At 40.5% G+C, this 19,055-nt stretch overlaps 1 protein-coding gene across 1 annotated transcript in view; it reads right to left on the bottom strand.

Moving 5' to 3' along the window:
- The window catches only part of IPO11 (importin 11), a gene marked incomplete at its 3' end in the record, with an annotated part of 147,463 nt that overhangs the window by 62,561 nt on the left and 65,847 nt on the right, over positions 1-19,055 (bottom strand). The window contains exons 7-9 of the mRNA XM_018571001.1: positions 14,658-14,716; positions 6,659-6,707; positions 1,139-1,209 (exon numbers count right to left, since the gene is read on the bottom strand). Of these exons, the coding sequence (XP_018426503.1) occupies positions 1,139-1,209; positions 6,659-6,707; positions 14,658-14,716 (179 nt within the window). The remainder of the gene's footprint in view (positions 1-1,138; positions 1,210-6,658; positions 6,708-14,657; positions 14,717-19,055) is intronic.

The following is a 19,055-nucleotide window of genomic DNA, read 5'->3' on the forward strand; positions in this document are numbered from 1 at the left end:
TAAGATAGCCCATTCATTTGGAATGAGCTGCCAACACAACACAAGGCTCCTGAAACTGGGCAAGCACCATTTTTTAAAGCACTGCACCACAACAACCAGATGGTAACCATTTGATGACCATCTTGCTTTTGCAAGATGCATCGGGTGCCAGTAAAAAAAGAATGGCACCACAGTTAATGGGTTACAGTAAAATGCAATAAAGCTCAACTGTATTACTACAAAACAAAGATGTGAAGTCCTCCTTAGGAAAAATATTTTACCTTCCACCAAAAAAACAAGAGACAAATACAGGTAAATGGCTCACTCTTAACTTTGTATAGATTTTGTTTTTTTGCCTGGAGTTCTCCTTTAAATCGAAACCTATACTGATGGATGAGTGCCACTGATAACCTAAAACAGCTCCCTGTCTGCCATGCAGATCCAATACCCTCAACACTTTGAGCCACTGACCTGGAACAAGCAAGTACATCAGGAGCTTTGACTTCATGTGCTACATAAATGTTCAGGGTCAGTAACCCAAAGTATTAAAAACAGTGCCAGCCGGTTAACTATCATGTTTGTAAGGTCAGTAATGTCAGCTCCTATAATTCTGTCCTTCCAGATTCACTTTAAATATGCCATCCTAAAATAGCAGACTAGCCTGTGAAACAGCCAAACATCGGAGCGTGAAGCATTTCATGAGCAGTGGAGAAGAGAGGGAAACTGAAGTATGAATTATGTGTCCACCGAAAAATAAAAGGAAATAGCTGATGGTAATTGTCCCTCTCCCCCTCTATATATCAGCCTATTATATGTGCAATGTAATTGGGATGAAGTGCAGGCCATTAACACTGCAACATCAAAGAAGAAGGTATTTCTAATAGCAGCTGCGCCTCCCCCATCCTCTCCAAGTCGCAGGCCATTTTATTTTCGATTGAACTTTAGAAAATAAAAAAAAATCTAATAAAAAGCACAGGTGCCCGCTGTACCGCTTCTCACTGGCACTTCAGCTGAAATGGACAGAGATGGGAAAAAGGAATCAGCCCAATTATATGGCGCGATAAGCGAAACGGACGCTGATCAATCAGAACGCAGCTGGAGATCAAGTGAGATCATTGACGTGAAATGAAAACAACCACACATGCTGACGTCTTCTCACCACTTTGGTAAATAGTATGATAATCTTCTCCACCCTCTCCCTGCAAACATGTTCAGCTCCGATACCTCTGCCTGGAAAACAGAAATGTAACATAATTTTCTTAAGCCCATAGTTAAAGAAGGTTTAGAGGGCATCAATCATGAATTTGTTATCATATTCAAACCCTATGTGCAGAATAAATACATGTCCAGTATACAATTGGTGCGAAGAGCTTTGCTTTCCATTTCAGATCACAAGAATCTTCTCTGTAACAATTTGACCAATAATGCCTTTTAATCCTTTAAAGTAGTTCTAAAGTCCTAGCATATTCTATCCTGTTATAACATCAGCATTGTAACAGGAAGACATACTAGAGTTGTTTTTGATTATGCAATCAAAGCTTACTTGAAAAAAAATCCCTTTTATGTAGTGAGTGCTTCCTTCTGTCTGCCCATCACTTTCATCAACTTCCTGGATTTCCATTGTGCTTTGTGTCTCTTTACCTGATGCTTGATGTGATGCAATCTCAATTTCTCAAGACTACATATCCCATCATGCATTGCTTCCAGAAAGCAATGATATTGTTACATTGTTCATTAGCTCAGGAGTTGTAGACACCAAGAAGGCAGGCGTTGTGACACCAGGAAGTGCATATTCACAGGGCTGAGTGAAATGGTATCAGTGCATTGAGGAAGTACATCCTCTGGGCATCTTCAATAAGTAAGTTTACTAACTTCTAGATGGATATAGTTATTAGGATTGGGATAGAAGTTATAGAAATTCAATATAGAAATACAGATTTATGTTTAGATTTTGACCATAGATACCCTGTGAAGTAAATCTAAAACACAAATAAAATCACGATTTACTGTTTACAATCACAATTGTTAATCACAAATTAACAATTTACTGTCAATCAAAAGTTGTTTTCAATGTTTTCAATCTGCAGCTTTTTAATTAAATAATCTCTGGTGATCCTGCTATGAAGTTTCTTATTCAGTCACTCTCTGGTTTGGGGTGACAACGGTCTCCCAACTGCTCTCCTACAGTGCCATCCTGTCACGCACCTGGTGGAGACTACAAGCCACTGTGCTGGGACATTGTGTGGACATGGTCTACCGTTGTGGCCATCAGGAAGCCTGGGTGCATGCATGTAGACAGGAAGTGGCTGAAAGAGGCTGGTGGAGATCAGCAGCACCGAGATGGGAAAAGGAAAAAATAAAATAAAACATTTTGTGTAAAAGAAGAAAAAAGGCAATTGTTTAGGATACACAGTGCACAGGACAAACTAAATGTAATACAGTCATGGTTTACATCTACTTTCATATATCCATCCAAAATAGGATGCAAAATGTCAAAAATACAATATAATGCAAATTCACCCCCAACTATCTGTTTAAAAAAAATGAGTGCACCCAAATATCAATATTTAAAATTTTAATATAAAAGATATATAGCAGGTGTTATTTTATACCCCCTAAATTATAAGCAAAAGCCCATTCAGGACAACATATACTTATCTTTCCTTCATTCCCCTGCTGCTCAGTTTATCAGGGAGGTAAAGTAAATATGCGGCACATCTCAGTATGGAGGAGCATGTCATTCGCCTATGTGACAACCCTGTGTAAACTACAACTCTAACACAGAACTTTCCTTTCACTCCAGCCGGCTAAATGAAGTAGTGGGGCAGGCAAGAAAGGTAAGTACATGCATCTATGGAGGGTCGGCATTAAAGTGAACACATTGCTTTGCCCTGGGAAAAGAAAACAGAGGGGGCGCCTTTCCTGGTGCAGATCAACATAATTCATAAATAAACCGAAAGATACTATCTGTAGCAAATATGTCAAGGCTGGATAAAAACGAAATAAATTACAATAATTAAGAGTAAATTAAAATAAATGTCTGTATCAATGGTATATGAGAATGTATATAAAAAGTATGTAAAACAAGGACTAAAAAGGACTGGAGGGGAATGTGTGAAGGCTAGGCTTGACTTGGTATGAGACAATTAAAGGGAGGACACCAACTCTAAGCCCTCATTGAGACTGCTGGGGTGTAAGCTGTTCAGGGAGGATCCAAAGGGGTTATTGGACCAGATGTGATGTTCCTTCCAGTACCCCATGAGCAAGTTTGCATAGGATGGAGCAAAACTTGCACCCATGGCAGTGCCCTTTAATTGCATGTAATAGTTATCTAGGAACGAAAAATAATTGTGTGTCAGCACATACTCAATGGCCTCCAGGATGAAATTGGCTTGGGAAGAATTAAAGTTCCCCGACTTGGCCATGAAGTGCTGAACTGCTCTGAGGCCAAGCTGATGTTCTATGGAGGTGTAGAGAGAAGCTACATCCAAAGATGCCCATAGGTATCCTTTTCTCCACTGGTATTTTTTAAGGATTTCCAAAATATGTCCAGAGTCCCGGACATAGGAAGGAAGATCAATCACTAGCGGTTGTAAGAAAAAAATCGATATAACTGGCCAGGTTGGAGGTGAGGCTATCCATCCCTGCTATTATGGGTCTGCCAGGTGGTCTGGTGGGATGTTTGTGGATTTTGGGGATATGATAGAAGTAAGGAATGCATGGGTGGTGGACCAGAAGAAACTTATATTCAGACTTTGATAGTATACCTGAGGAATGGGCCTTATTAAGTAATTCATCCAATCTATTTTTGAAGTCCCTGGTAGGATTGTTTTGTAGTTGGACATATGTGGTGGTATCTGACAGCAATCGAATGGCTTCATTAATATAGTCGGTCTTGTTGAGAATTACTAGGCCCCCACCTTTATCAGCCTGTTTAATGACTAGATCCGTGTTATCACAGAGGGATTTAATAGCTGTTTTTTCTTTATGAGTTAGATTGCTAATTCTACCTCCTTTTTTAGAGCACAGTTTTCTAAAGTCAGTATGTACTAGTTGATAAAAGGTGGAGAGAAAACTCCCCTTGGAGTGGTAGGGATAGAAGTTAGACTGTGGTCTAAAATTAGAGTGTCGGATGTCTGGGTCGATGTTGGGTAGGGTGTCGGATGTAAATTCCATGCCGTCCCATAATGTTTCAAGATCGCTAAGAGTCTGCTCATCACACCCTGTGTCTAACTCTGGACAGTGTCCAGGTGATGTCAGTGTCGGTGGAATAGATCTGGCATTTTTCAATAGAAAGTGGCGATGAAGGGTGAGTCTACGTATAAATCTGTGTAAATCAAGAAAAATAGAAAAATTGTTGGGAGAGGAGTTGGGGGCAAAGCTGAGACCCGTTCGAAGTACAGAGGTCTCAAATTCATCATTGCTTTGACTGCATGAGCAGAAAACAGATTCATTTTGAAGCAGGACTTGACAAATCCCAGGAGCCAAGTCGCCAATGCTCCTTAAAAATGACAACTGGCGCCTAACTTTTGAGGTTTACTCTAGTTGTTGTAAATGGAGCTGATGCCTAAAATACTCCTGCTGGTTCCTGCATCGGATAGACAGGCTCCTGAATTCCATATTCATTTGTCCATTCCTGTTGAAGTGAGATTGCCCCTACTGCTTCAAATTAAAAGCAGCATTGTTATTAAAAACTGTTGCCTCTCACTAGGATATGGTTCACACTTTTTGCTAGTGGTCTGCTATTTCCTCTTTATAGCAATGGTACTGAAGCTATCCAAGTGCACCTTAATGCTGCTAGTCCCTGATATATGGTGCTAAATAACAATACATCATTCTGTGCTGCACGGCAACCTTTTTTTTCTGTGTGAGAAAGAGCATGGCAACAACTGTGGGCAAGTATGACAGTAAGAGGTGTGCATATTCCTGTGGCTCAGCAATAGGTATTCCCAGAAAACCATAGTGCCAGCATCAAGGAAGTTTTAAAAGGCTGAAGATACCTGTCTGCACAGATTTGCAATTTGGAATGGAAGCCTGCATTTCGAGAACACTCAACTACTGCCAACACGGACACTTTAAGTACTGGGGTGGCGTGGTGCACTACAAGAATTCCTAGAGAAAAAAAAATGCAGGAACTCTGGACAGGTAGGTTGTGTCCCCTGTATTGATTCCAAGGCTTAGTATTTCATTCTGACTGGAGTGGATCTTTAATACAGAGGGATCAGCTTTGGTCAAAGTTTAATTTAGCTTGAAGAATATTACATGCGATGTCACACCCTGTATTACAGAGCTATGGATAGCTGTTTCCATAGTTAAGATTTCATTGAAAGCCTCCTATAACCCCTATTTTCAGTGGTTAATAACTTTGGATCCATAGCATCGATCCGTATGAAATGGCAGTCACAGACCCATTTGTGTGCTGTTTTTTTTTTCTCTAGTATACAAAGTTCAGTCTCATACACATACAAACACACACAATCAATTGGAGATTGCCTGCGGATGTCATTTCTTAATTCATTAATGCGTTGCAGCAAATGGATGGAATGTCTATGTTTTAGTATTTACGATCGATCGATCGATAGATAGATAGATAGATAGATAGATAGATAGATAGATAGATAGATAGATAGATAGATAGATAGATAGATAAATATGAGTAATGATGTTGTTGATTTTTATTGGCACCTTAAAAATCCTAAATACCTCTGTTCTTAGTAGATAGACAAATAGACAGCTAGATAGATTATAATTATACAATAATTATACATGGATAACGGAGAGAGAGAGAGAGACAACTAGATAGATAGATAGATAGATAGATAGATAGATAGATAGATAGATAGATAGATAGATAGATAGATAGATAATGAGTAAGATGAGATGAGATAAGTAATGATGTTATTGGCACCTTGGCGGATAATGAGTAAGATGAGATGAGATAAGTAATGATGTTATTGGCACCTTCAAAATCTCAAATATCTCTGTTCTTAGTAGATAGACCAATAGACAGCTAGATAATTTATAATTATACTATAATTATAGATGGATACGAGAGAGAGCACGCGCACGAGAGAGAGAGAGAGCGCGCGAGAGAGAGCGCGAGATAGAGTTTTTTTTTTAAGAAAAACATAACACATTGGATATTTTAATTCTACTTCTTCACCATGTCGTTGTATAAGGATAACTCTAAGTTTGTATAATTATACTTTACGTCATCCCCCTCCCCCCTGAGGTTTTAGACACACTTCTCCAGACTGCAATGAGATCCACGCTGTGCGGCCCACTGAGAGTGGTAGAGTTGTTAGTCCTTTGCTTCTTCTGCACATGTATAGAAAAAATTCCCTTGGAGACCCATGGAAAGGCCATCTATTACGTGTCCCAATGATAGATGGCATTTCAATAGGACGTTCTCTGTGCAAGCAGATAGAGCGTTTACAAAATCAGCTGAAGGGCTCCTTGTCGGCCCCATTGCGTGAATCTCATGGCCAGGCAAGTATAACACTATGGAAATGGGATGGAATGGGGTACTGGATTCATTTAAAGTGTAGAAATAAAATAAAAAGTATAGTTATCAATTCACTGCAAAGAAAACCACATTTGACTGGAAAAATGGGCTAATGAGGGCCCACATAAAAATCGACCAGGGAAACTTTTGATAATCTATACATCAGATACTTACAGCACTCTAAGAACTGCCTCAGGCGATCAAATACTGCATGAAGAAAACCCTATGCAGGAAAAAAGAGAAATAAATATTAATATATATGACACCGTCATACATTTTCATCAAGCTACACCACACTGAGGCTGCAGGGATGACACCGGGGTGACATGAATGTGCTGGTGATTTGTTATCTTGTCTCATAAGTGCAACCTTTTCTGCACACCATCCAAATTCTCAGAACTGTATGCAGGCTGAATGGCCAGCTGATGACATCAATGGAACAGCTAAGGAATTAAGCTTAGAAAGTGCTTATCAGCTGTTAAAATGAGAGACATTTAAGGTAAAAATCATTAGAAAAATGTCAAAGCATAGAGTAGAGAATGAAAGTTTGACAGCGATGTTAGACTAGTTTACCTTACACACAATTTAAAAAATATAATCCAAAAAAATGGATCTTTTACTTATAGTACACCTAATCATCATTATTATTATTATAATACAGGATTTAAATAGTGCCAACGGTTTGTGCAGAGCTTCCCACAAACAAACCCTTAATCACTTCAGCTTTCATACATTTCTACCCTTTATAGAGCAATTTTTAACTTTTTTACATTTCCACTATGGGCCTGTTTATTAAGTAATAACTTTGTTTTTACTCAAGTAATACATACATTGTTTTTGAGGGGACAAATTAGACTTAATTTTAGCAATATTGTCTTGTAAAAAAATATTTAAAGGAGAACTATGGGGTTCTATCTTTTTTTTATGAATGCATTCCTTAGGCTAAATAAGTAAATAATGTAATTTACATTCTATGTATTTATATCAACAGACCCCCCCAAAAATTAAAAAAAATAATTTGTTTTCCAATTTTACAACTGTTAGTTTTACTGTGGCAAAGTATACATTTTATTCTATATTCTGCCCTTTTTAAAAATACACTAAAAAGATGTTGCTGATACAAGTGGGGCAGTTATGTGCAAATGAAAAATAAGCAATTTTTGTTTTTCCCAATTGTGCGCTTTTGGGACACTGAAAAAAATAACAAACAAATCCAATAGAAACCAAAAAAAATGTATGGTAAAAAATAAGAAATTAAATTTTAAAAAAGCAGAAAAAGGGAGCATGGGCTAAGGTTAATATGATTAGATTTCATTATTTATTACTAGTAAAGTTTTTTAACTGATGTCTTATGCAGATAAAAGGTCACAGCTTTCAACTACATACAGTATGAATAAAATAGTAAATAGTAAATATCGTGTAACAATACATTGTTACACTGTACTACCCAATGACACTTGCAGACTGTCTGCTTTAGATGAGAACTATGGGGTACACCTTTTTGCGGGAGAGCCATAGGATGCTGCAAGCAAAATTAATTTTTAGTAGGGCTGCGGAAATTAACGATTAATCCCTCGATTAATCGTTAATTTTTTTGATCGATCAAAATTATTTTGATCGATCAAAGTTCTTTTGATTCGTACTCACCTCTCTGCCGGCTTCCGGGTCTTCCGTCGGAGATCCGGCGACGTCACGGACATCGACGTCACATGATTAATTGAACAGGAACATTTTAATCATTACCAGCCCTAATTTTTAGCCTTAAAGGAGAACTATGGGGTTCACCTTTTATTGCATTTTTAGTTTCCTTACGAGACAGGAATACAATTTACAGTGTACTCCTGTGATCAAAAATGCACCATAAGCTTACAATTCAGTGTAATATACTGTGGGCGGGGCAAAGCTCTGTGCTGAGAAGCTATGTGACAACATTTTTGAGATCCTCCTCTGCCCTTGAGTGACAGCAGCTTGTAGGAGCTGCTGCACGTTCATGTGATCCTGTAGAGCGCAGCCGCTCAGGGCACATCCTATCAGAGTTAACACTTGCATATCCATCATGCATTTTGTCATCCCCCCCCCCCTCCCCCCCTCTCTCCTCCACACTGCTGTCTCCAGACAATACACATACCACATCGGCACTAAAATTATCAGTTCAGCTTCGTTCTCGTTTCATCGCCCTCCTCACCTCTGCTGTCTTGGGACATACATGGGAAGAAAAAGGGTTAAAGACAGCAGAGGTGATGTGGGTGAGGACACGAGAACGAAGCTGAACTGACGACCTTAGTAATGATGTGGTATGTGTATTGTCTGGAGACAGCAGTGTGGAGGAGAGAGGGGAGGGGGAAAGAAAGAGAAACTGCAGGATAGATCTGCAAGTGTTAACTCTGATAGGATGTGCCCTGAGCTGCTGCGCTCTACAGCATCTCATGAACGTGCAGCAGCTCCTAGAGGGGAGGGGGAAACAAAAAACAAACTGCAGGATAGATGTGCAAGCGTTAACTTGGATAGGATGTGCCCTGAGCTGCTATGCTTGCATAGGTTCTCAGGAACGTGCAGATAGCTTCTCAGCACAGAGCTTAGCCCCGCCCACAGTATATTATACTGAATTGTAAGCTTATGGTGCATTTTTGATTACAGGAGTACATTGTAAAATGTATTCCTGTATCATAAGGAAACAAAAAATTGCACACACAAAAAAAGTATACCCCATAGTTCTCCTTTAAGGCAGTAAATTGATTTTCCCTGTAACATCCTATGGATCTCACCCACTCATAACCATCTGTGCTTCCCCTAATTTAAAACAATGGGAGTGATCAAAAAGCAGCTGGTTGGCTTACTTACTAAACATACCAATACAATTTCTTTACTATTTTATATTTCAAGTCCTTTGCCAGCATATGTAATACCTAATAAATGCATCCTGACCAAATAATTAATACTAGCCTCTTACAAAAAACAAGAAAACACAACAGAAGCTGTGTACGAGGCTGAATGGACCAACAGTAAGCTCAAAGCCTATAGGTGTCATATTTATCACCCACACCAGCTGCAACGACCTGCTTGTGTATGGGTATACTTTGCTGTTATTGTTGAGCTCACAGCTAAAGACATACAGGAAATACATCCCCACAGCGAAGAGTAGGGCTGCAACAACTAATCGATTATAATCGATAATGAGAATGGTTGGCAACAATTCTCATCATCGATAAGATGGGGAGGGGAGGAAGAGGGAGAGAGAGAGGGGGAAAGGGAGAGAGAGAAAAGGAGAGAGAGAGAGTTGAACAAATAATCGGGCAACTAATCAATTATGAAAATAATCGTTAGCTGCAGCCCTAGCTAAGAGTATAACTATATAGTAAGATGTCTTCAAAATAGCTGCAATCTTCACATCATGGATTTAGCAAGGTAATAGAAATGCTTGACTTTTGACATCTGAGACTATGCGGACTCAAAACAACCTGAAGATCAGTCAGCCACACATTCTTAATGCAAACCTCTTGTTCCACCTCATTTCAAATGTGCTATGTTCAACTGAGATCTAAGGCCTGTGTAGGCCTCTAAGGCCCACAACAACCTCATGCATGACTCTATGAAAATCTGTATTTGCATAGGACTTTACCCAGTTTGCCACCTAATAAAACCCCAGGCTGGCGATTGGATACTGAAGCACTGACAAGCACTGACATTATGGCAAGCCGAGGGAATGTACACGTGCCCTACATACAGAAATATGATTTATTTGCTATAAGCGGGGCCTTCAGACAGATCTGAATAAGGTGGAACGAATAGCTAATTGTGCCAACTATACATTGACTTTGGCTAGTTTATCTATAGTGCACATTTAATGGTAGTTCTCAAGCTTTTTCTATGAGCCCTTTCAAGCAGTGGACATTGCATCATATCTCAATGACACAGCGGGCCATCAGATCAGATACTTGGAATTCTCTAAACACAGTGTGTTAATAGAAACTAATTACCCATAATAACATTTTTATCATGTAGGTAGGGCTCTAATAGTCAATTAACAGTATGTCACTCAGCTGTAAACTGACAAAAAAATTATCACATTCTGTCTTCCGTAAAGACCATAACAGCAGGGAAAGATGACGGCAGGAAATCTTAGACAGATCTGCAAAAATAAGCCAGACAGGAGCTAAAATTGTAAGGAAGATACAGCCCATTCAGCTTATCAATAAAACCGCTTTGCAGGGTCACGTAGTTAATCTAAAGCTGTGTGAACTTCACAAGCAAGATCTGTTGGGAGTGTGATGGGCAGATTCATTCACACACATATATAACACGCGAGTACAAGTACTCACTAGAGGAAACATAAAGTCAAATGTTCTGCTGAAAATCATTAGTTTATATGTGAAAAGGAGAGAAGGGTTACTTTAATATTACTGATGGAACCTGGAATTTCCAGTGTTAATCAAACAGGGACCAAGCAAGACTAAGGGAGCATTATCTGTATTTTTCTCTACAGAACCATTTAGATTTATGTACAGCTGGCTTACAGAACATCGCTTAGGGAAAAGTCAGAGACACAATATACTGTATATTCAACACATATTGGGGGGGGGTATTTACAAAAAAATAGTAGCTTAGTTAGTGATCAGTCTTGCTTTACAAAGTAATATATATTTTAGAAGAACTAATTGAAGCAAAGAAGTGAACCTATTAAAATGAAATAATTGTTCTCCATTAAATAGATATGTACCAAACTAACAGAGACCAACTATGATTCAGAATTATGACAGAGCAACGCTTATGAATGCACTGGTATTTGTGTGATAATAAAACGTCCTGAAGTCTAGGCCCCTTTCACAGAGGCGATGTCGATTCCGATCAGCAGGGGATCCCTGCACAGATCTCCCTCTGATCCGAGCAGTACGGAACGAATGTCACTTTTGTTACATTCCTGTCTGTTTAGTTTTTTATTCCATCGCAAAAAAACTGAGTTAACTCGACCCATGTTATGTGCATGGATCAATGGTAAAGAGTACAGAACAGCACGTTATCCACTGATAAGGTTTCTGGCAAGATCAACAGGTGTTTTGGGTTTTTTACTCTTATGGAAAAGTCATAAAACGATTTCAGGGCTCTGTCACACGTGTTAAAACCAGGCATTAGAGTAGCAGTTTTAACACCTCTCTGCCGCCTATAAACGCCCATGTGGGATACAGCAATAGCAATCGCCCAGTGCTGTTCACAAATGGGCGTTAGTGTTATGTTGTGTTGAGTGTGCCAAAAAAATAGAGTGCATGTCGTGTTTTGGAGGCATTGCCGCTGGACAAAAGCCTCCTTTGAAGTATATTGAAATGCCCCTCAAATGCTCGGTCAATGTTCCTACAGCATTTTTCAGGCATTTAAAGAAGCTTCGCACAGGTGTTTAGGAGAGGCATAGGAGGTTTTGCAATCCCAAAACCACTGGGGAATCATACGAGTAGACTGGACAGGTGAAGATGACACTTCCTGTCTGCACACAGCCAGTGTTTTGTGAATGTGAATGTCACAGCTAGTGTTTACCCAACTAGAGGACGGCTTCCAGTCTGAAATATATCAGAAAAAAATGTTGCACGGCTAATTCAAGCAGTTGAGTAACACCCAGAAATGTCTGTCCAGCTACTGCGACTCCTTCAAAAATATAGAAGTGTAGCCACTGCTGGTCACTTCCCTTTACTACATCACTTCCCCTTTAATAACACTCCCCAACTTGCAGGCATTTTGCAAGTGTTTTTGATGCCTCCGTAATTCTTTGAAAATGCCTGCAGGATGCCTTGTTAAACACTAAAGGTGCATTAATCAGCGTTGCTCTGTCAAAAAATGATCAACACACGTGTGAAAGAGCCCTTAATGGTATATTTAAAGGAGAACTCCAGGCATACCAATTCTTAATTTTTGCAAAGGGGCTCCCCCCCCACTGCAAGGGTTAAAGGAGAACTATGAGGTGAGTGAAAATCACTCAGCCTCATAGTTCGAGCCGACGTGTGACAATGAAACTGTCTCCCGTCGGCTCAATAGATCGGGAAGTGAGCGAACACATACTGTCGCTCGCTCACTTCTCGAACATCTCCCTGCAGAGAGCCGTGACTGTCACTCACGGCTCCCCACAGGGATTCCCTCCTCCCTGCTCCGATCCTCCAGCACTGACTGGAGGAACGGATGGCGAGGGGGCAGATACAGGTGGCTCTGGCTCTAGATAGGCAGAGCCACCTGTCACTCACGCAGCTGGGTGGATCTCGACAGTAATTTCGGGATCCGTCCCGACTGTGGCGTCTCAGTATACCACGAGCTGTAGCTTGCAATATACTGAGCTTTGGGTCACGGGAGGACGCTAGTATATGTCTTCCCGTGACCCTTAAGAGAACTATGGGGAAAGACACTTACCCCATAGTTCTCTTTTAAGTGCTCGTTTTAACCTTGGCTGAAAATAACAAAGTTATACTCACCTGAACCTCGGAGCGGACTGGCTGTTAGACCAGATCCTGGGTCCTCCCTTTCTCTCCACTCTGGCAGTCTAAGATCCTGTGACTCATCATGTCCTATACAGTGTATAGGACGTGAGGACTCCAAGGGACATACCATTGTTGGAACAGGGAAGGAGCAGGCTGGAGGGACCGGTCTAGCAGCCAGCCATCTCTGAGGTTTAGGTGAGTATAACTTTGTTAATTTTCATCCCTAGACAAAAATGAGCACTTAACCCTTGCAATGCAGGGGTAGCCTGACTGCAAGGGTTAAGAATATGTATGCCCGGTGTTCTTCTTGTAGCATAGGGTGGAAGAAGTTCAAAGAGAAGATTGCTTCCGTTTTAGCATAAATTCAAAATGTGTTTTAATTGCAAAGTTAAAAATGATTACAGCATATGGTATATCTTGCAGAATGAGTCCATAAGATGCTTGATGAATTCAAAATATAGTATATCTTACAGCAGAAGTATATAAGATGCTTAAGAAAAACGTGTCTTTAGTTAGTAAGTAAAAAATAGTCCTAACAGGTGCCTGTCTATTCAATGTGAGTGTGGGGGTGTGTCTGTATGTATGTCTGTGGCAGTGTGTGTGGCAGTGTGTGTGGCAGTGTGTGTGGCAGTGTGTGTGGCAGTGTGTGTGGCAGTGTGTGTGGAAGGATCATCCCCCGTCCTTTTATACATACTTTTACTCAAAAATAACCTTTAGGCTGTTTACCTTAAAGGAGAACTATGGGGTTAGGGCTTTTACCCATAGTTCTCCTTAGGCTAACGGGAGGACACAAACTAGCTGCAGCTCGCAGTATACTGAGATGCCGCAACTGAAGCGGATCCCGACAATTATGTCTGGATCGGCCCAGCTGCGTGAGTGACAGCTGGCTCTGCCTATCTAGAGGCAGATCAAGCTGTACCCGCCCCCTCCCTCGTCCATTCTGCCCATCAGCACTGTAGGATCGGAGCGGGGAATCCAGTCCCTTTCCTGTCACGGCTCTGTGCTGTGACAGGATCGAGATGTGAGCGAGCGCTGGTATGTGTTCGCTCACTTCCCGATCTACTGAGCCGACCTGTGACAGTTTCATTGTCACAGGTCGGCTAGAACTATGAGGATGAGTGAAAAGCACTCACCTCGTAGTTCTCCTTTAAAAGTCATACAAATTAGCATAAGGGAGTTCCACACTTTTGTCCTGAGTCATGAGTTTCCTTCAATCCCATTTTGGGCATACCTAATAACTGTTTCAAACTATACTTAGGTTCTTGGCTTACTGATTGATTACCAATTCTAAACTCAAAATCAGCAGCACAATCAAAACTGCATCTCCAAACTTGGATAGATTAAAATATAGAAAATCAATCAATCACATTGCAAATAAATCAAAAAGCATTTATAAAAAGGAAAAAAAAAAAAAACAACAGCAAAAGGGCAGTTAAAATACTTGATCTTTCGGTGTTCCCACCTGCTATTTTTAAGTTTATTGACAGGTTCTCTACAATGCCTTTAGTAAGACAGGTTCATTACAAATTATTTGGTGAAAAAGATGCTAATGCCAGCCATTTCGCTCCACAGTTTTTTCCCCATGAGTTAGGCTGCGGTATCCATCTTTAAGGCCCCTTGGTAAGGCAGCACCTGTGTTTTGTGAAGCCCTATTAATAGAGACTCAGATGTATGACAGCCATAAAAATCCAAGGAATTACCATACTAAATTTTCTTACCATAATTTCCGCATTCTGGTGGGGTTCTGTAAAACCATGGACAGTCAGCTTCCGAAGAACTGAAAATAACAAAATAACATCCTAAATGACCAATATGAAGAAAATAAAAATATGAAGAATACTTTCTTAGACATATATACCATATTCATATTTTGTTGTCTGCTCCAGAGCCATAAGTTGAAGCTTATGAGTTTTAAAGGCTCTCCGTTTGCTCCTTCAATGGAAGACGCCTGTTGCTTACACAGCTCAATGACTCATCAGCATTGACTCCACTGATTGACTTGTCCCTTATCCCTTACCATTATTGTATTTTGTGGTGTAGGAACAGAGATGTTTGAAAAGAAGGTGATTCTGGGAATATGCCTGTGTAACTTCCGCTCGGGTTTAGAATTAACTGCCAGGGTTTGCATAGCCGATTACCTTTTGCATCAGATGAAAAGCGGGCACTCGTTTTCAAAATAAGATGTACATGAAAGGGCTTTCCACATACAAACACAAAAATTGTGCCTTTATGGAGGGATGGGTTAGATCCATGCATAAACTTGTCTACTGCTATGTATGCTCCGAGATGGAACCTCTCATAGATTACAGTTGGGACCGCACAATACAGAGGGGCCTTGACGAGGCCGTGTGGCTTCTACATATTTTGAAAAAGTTGTGCAATTAATACCTCTGTTTTTAACAGTGAGACAGTTTAAGCTTTATTTTTTTGCAAGCTAGCTGGTATGTGTGCAGGGAAATTTTTGTGTTTGTATGATAAAGAGCAGGGACAGTTAAAACCGTTTGGCTTTGTACAAACCCATGAACCAGCTTTATAATAAAAGAAGATGGCAGCATGACATATGGAGTGTAGAACCCGCCTCCTCCTTCCCCTGCTCGCCGCCTCCGTGAGTTCATGAGGCAGCCGATGCTGCTCTATTTCGTGCAGCCCGGCTCGCCTTGCTGTTTTGGGGCCGCCCCCCCTGAAATCTGCCGCCCGATGCAAACTCCTTGTTTGCCTCGCGGCAGATACGCCCCTGTATATATGTATGTATGTATGTATGTATGTGTATATATACTTCGTTGGGCCGCCTCGTGACTCCACGAGATGTTGAAAGGTGATGCGAGGAATCTGACACTGCACTGTTGCCCTTCTGTGGTCTTGTACCAGACTTGCCACTCTCCGTTCTGCCCTAACATTGACTAGTCACTGAAGGCCACAATTCGCACGTTCAGACCCAGATTTTTGTCTGACAGTCCAGTCTTTAAACACTTCAACAGCTGCTCTTAAACATTTAACGAATTCTGCTGTTTTGCTGATACTCGCTCAATGGCTCTGAGCGCCAACAATCATCCCACGTTCAAAGGCTGTTAAATCGCGTTGTTTACCCATATCTTCAGAAAAAAACCACGTCAATTGTCGTGGTAAACAACCTGCTTCCCTATTTATAATGGTCTGGCACTCTAGCAACTTCAGCGCAAAATTATAGCTAATTATAACTAATTTGCCTACAAATGTCAGGTGGTCATAATAATCTGGCCACTCAGTGTATATGCACAGGGCTTGAAAACTTTTAGGGTGTCTCATCTCGCCAGTCAGTCAAAAAGCATGACCTGACTATAGCCTTGCAATTTATGGTTTACTTTTGGTGGTATATAATCACCACTGGGGGGTTTTCTTTTTTACTATATGATGAAAAAAGTACCTTTAGTTTTGGGAAAAAAAATGTTTTCTCCTCGTTATGTTAAAAAATATATTTATTCTTACCCATATTTTTGGTAAAATATAAAAGACGGGGTGACGTCGGGTAAATAGACACCAAACGGTAGAGAGCTTATAAAATATACAGCAAAAGCCAATGAATTCCCTAACTTACTGAAAAATAATATAATAGAAAGTCCACCTTTTTATACTTTTCTTACATCATTTGTATCACATTTCCTACATTTACATCCTCTTTTGTTGATTTTACATATACTGTATATCTTTGTTTTCCTTCACTCTACCCCATCCACAGCAGCCCCATTTATTTATGACCGGTTTTAAATTTAAGGCATTACTTCATAATCCTTTAAAAGAGACATGATAAATGATTATTATGTATGGGCGAAATTCTCCAAGTTGGAGTTAATAACTCAATGCCTGTAGACAGTCCAAGGTGACAGGTTCCATGGATTGATCACTTTCCATTTCACCCTACTGATGTCCAGGAAAGCACCTTCCTTTATAAAAAAAAAAAAAATAAGAAGCTAAATGCTGATTTTTCTGTACTGTTCATCTGTTTCATGCATGTCACAACTAAAAGTTAACTTATCCTTAGCATTGTTATTATTGTTTTATGTAGAACCTATACTTTATACCACACTGGTATAAAAGGAGGGCATGCAGGGCTACATGAATAGCATTACACAAGAACATGAACGCAGTTAAAACTCTGCCCAAAAGATAAACTAAAAATAGAAAAATAAGCTATAAAAGGCACGGTAAATGTAGCAGTTGTGGCAGCAGTAGATGTTTGCTTTACAAAAAGACAATAAATAGTCAGAATATATACATGGGGGATGTTATAAAAGCCAAAGGATTTGTAATACTGAGCAGTTAGGCACTCCTACCAGAAAGCACAGCCAGGTCCTTGACTTCACTGCATCAGCTGCACAGCTTGGAAAGAACACACCCCTATCCTGTTGAATGGAGAAGGAGCAGCGACACACTAATGAGACATCACTCTGCTCTCCCCTTCAAGCAGCCAATTTGTACTTCAACCTTCACAACAACTACATCAGGGAATATTAGGTGGTGGATTAGAGGCTATATGCCTTTAGGAAAAGATGTTTTTTTTTCAGAGTGTGTTTTCTTGGAGGGAAGTGAATGACTGATGATAAGCAGAAGAAAGTTTCACAGAACAGACAAGCAGACCAGGGGGCTAGATTGAGAAATGTTCATCAGGGAGAAAGTAACAAGTTGTGTGGAGCAAGTTCTGTGGGGGTGACTACTGTACAAAGAGCTTAAGTGATAAAAGGAAGTATACTGCAGAGTGCTTCATATGTTAGAATACGGCTGTATTTACCAGAATGGCACCTGTGGGCCAGCACTTATGGCAGCAATGTTAGATGATGGTGAGGGGTGCAATCTACATTTAAATGTACAGATCATACTAACTCTTGCCTCTGTCAGTTCTCTTTTCTGGCCACTTCTGGGGCATTTGTGGTTTAATTCTGCAAAACAACTGTGGGGGTGCAGGGGATGTTACGAGGAGGCAGAAGGCTCCATATATTTCAGGAAATACCAAATAATCATTTTTTTCACTTGCTTTGTGGTTTGTACTGCAACTGGTATATAATCAACTGTGACTCTTATGAGAAAGAGATTTAGATAAAGAGGTCAGAAGTAGCAAGACAGATTTGACCATCAACTACATGCAAACGGTACTAGATTGAACTGAAGTGTACCAAGACTACAGATCAGCAAATTGATTCATGTGAGTGATGGGTCTAAAGGACCACTTACCAGTTCACCTGAATACTTTCAGCAGAGTATGCAGCAAGCCGCCAACAGAAAAACCACAGTCATTGCCCCATAGGTGACCTTCAGATTCAAACCTCAACACGATAACACCCAAGGGGTTATGAAGGGAGAATTCCCACTCCCTGTAATGCTTCCATACTAGGCTTTACCCTAGTACTTCTTAGTACTTTAGAATTTCTTTATCAAAGGATAACTATGAGGTGAGTGATTTACACTCATTCTCATAGTTAGAGCCGACTTGCGACATTAAAACTGTCACACGTCGGCTCTATAGATCAGGTAGTGATCAAACACATACTGCTGCTCACTCACTTCCCGATCATCTCCATGGAGAGAGCGGTGACTATAAGTCACCGATCCCCGCAGGGATTCCTCCCCACCCTCCGATCCTCCAGCGCTAAGTAGAGGACCGGACGGGGGAGGGAGCGGGCATAGCTGGCTCTGCCTGTAGATAGGCAGAGCCTGCTGTCAATCAGCTAGCTGGGTGGATCTCGACAGTATTGTCAGGATCTGTCCCGGCTGCGGAAAACTCTTTACCCCAACCTGTCCAACTATCTCCCACCACTCTAACTGCCTTTAGGTGATCCCTTAAGACTCATCTCTTCAGGGAAGCCTTTCCCACCTCAACCTAACCACTGAACTATCACTTTCTCAAACAATTCATCTCAACACATCTACCTCCTCATGTATCACTTGCCCCTTCTCTAAAACACTAACCACGATTAGGTGTTTTAATGAAAAACACTACACAAACACCAGAAGAAGTGAAAAGCATGGAGCCAAAGTGAGGGAAATCACATAGATAAGCGATCTTAGATGAAGCAACTCTTTGTATTTTAATAGAAGAGCATTTTTGGATCAACTGTATTGAAAACTACAGGCAGATCTACAAG

The sequence above is a fragment of the Nanorana parkeri genome, unplaced genomic scaffold, assembly GCF_000935625.1.
Source record: "Nanorana parkeri isolate BGI_ZX_2015 unplaced genomic scaffold, ASM93562v1 scaffold1652, whole genome shotgun sequence".
NCBI classification, from domain to species: domain Eukaryota; kingdom Metazoa; phylum Chordata; class Amphibia; order Anura; family Dicroglossidae; genus Nanorana; species Nanorana parkeri.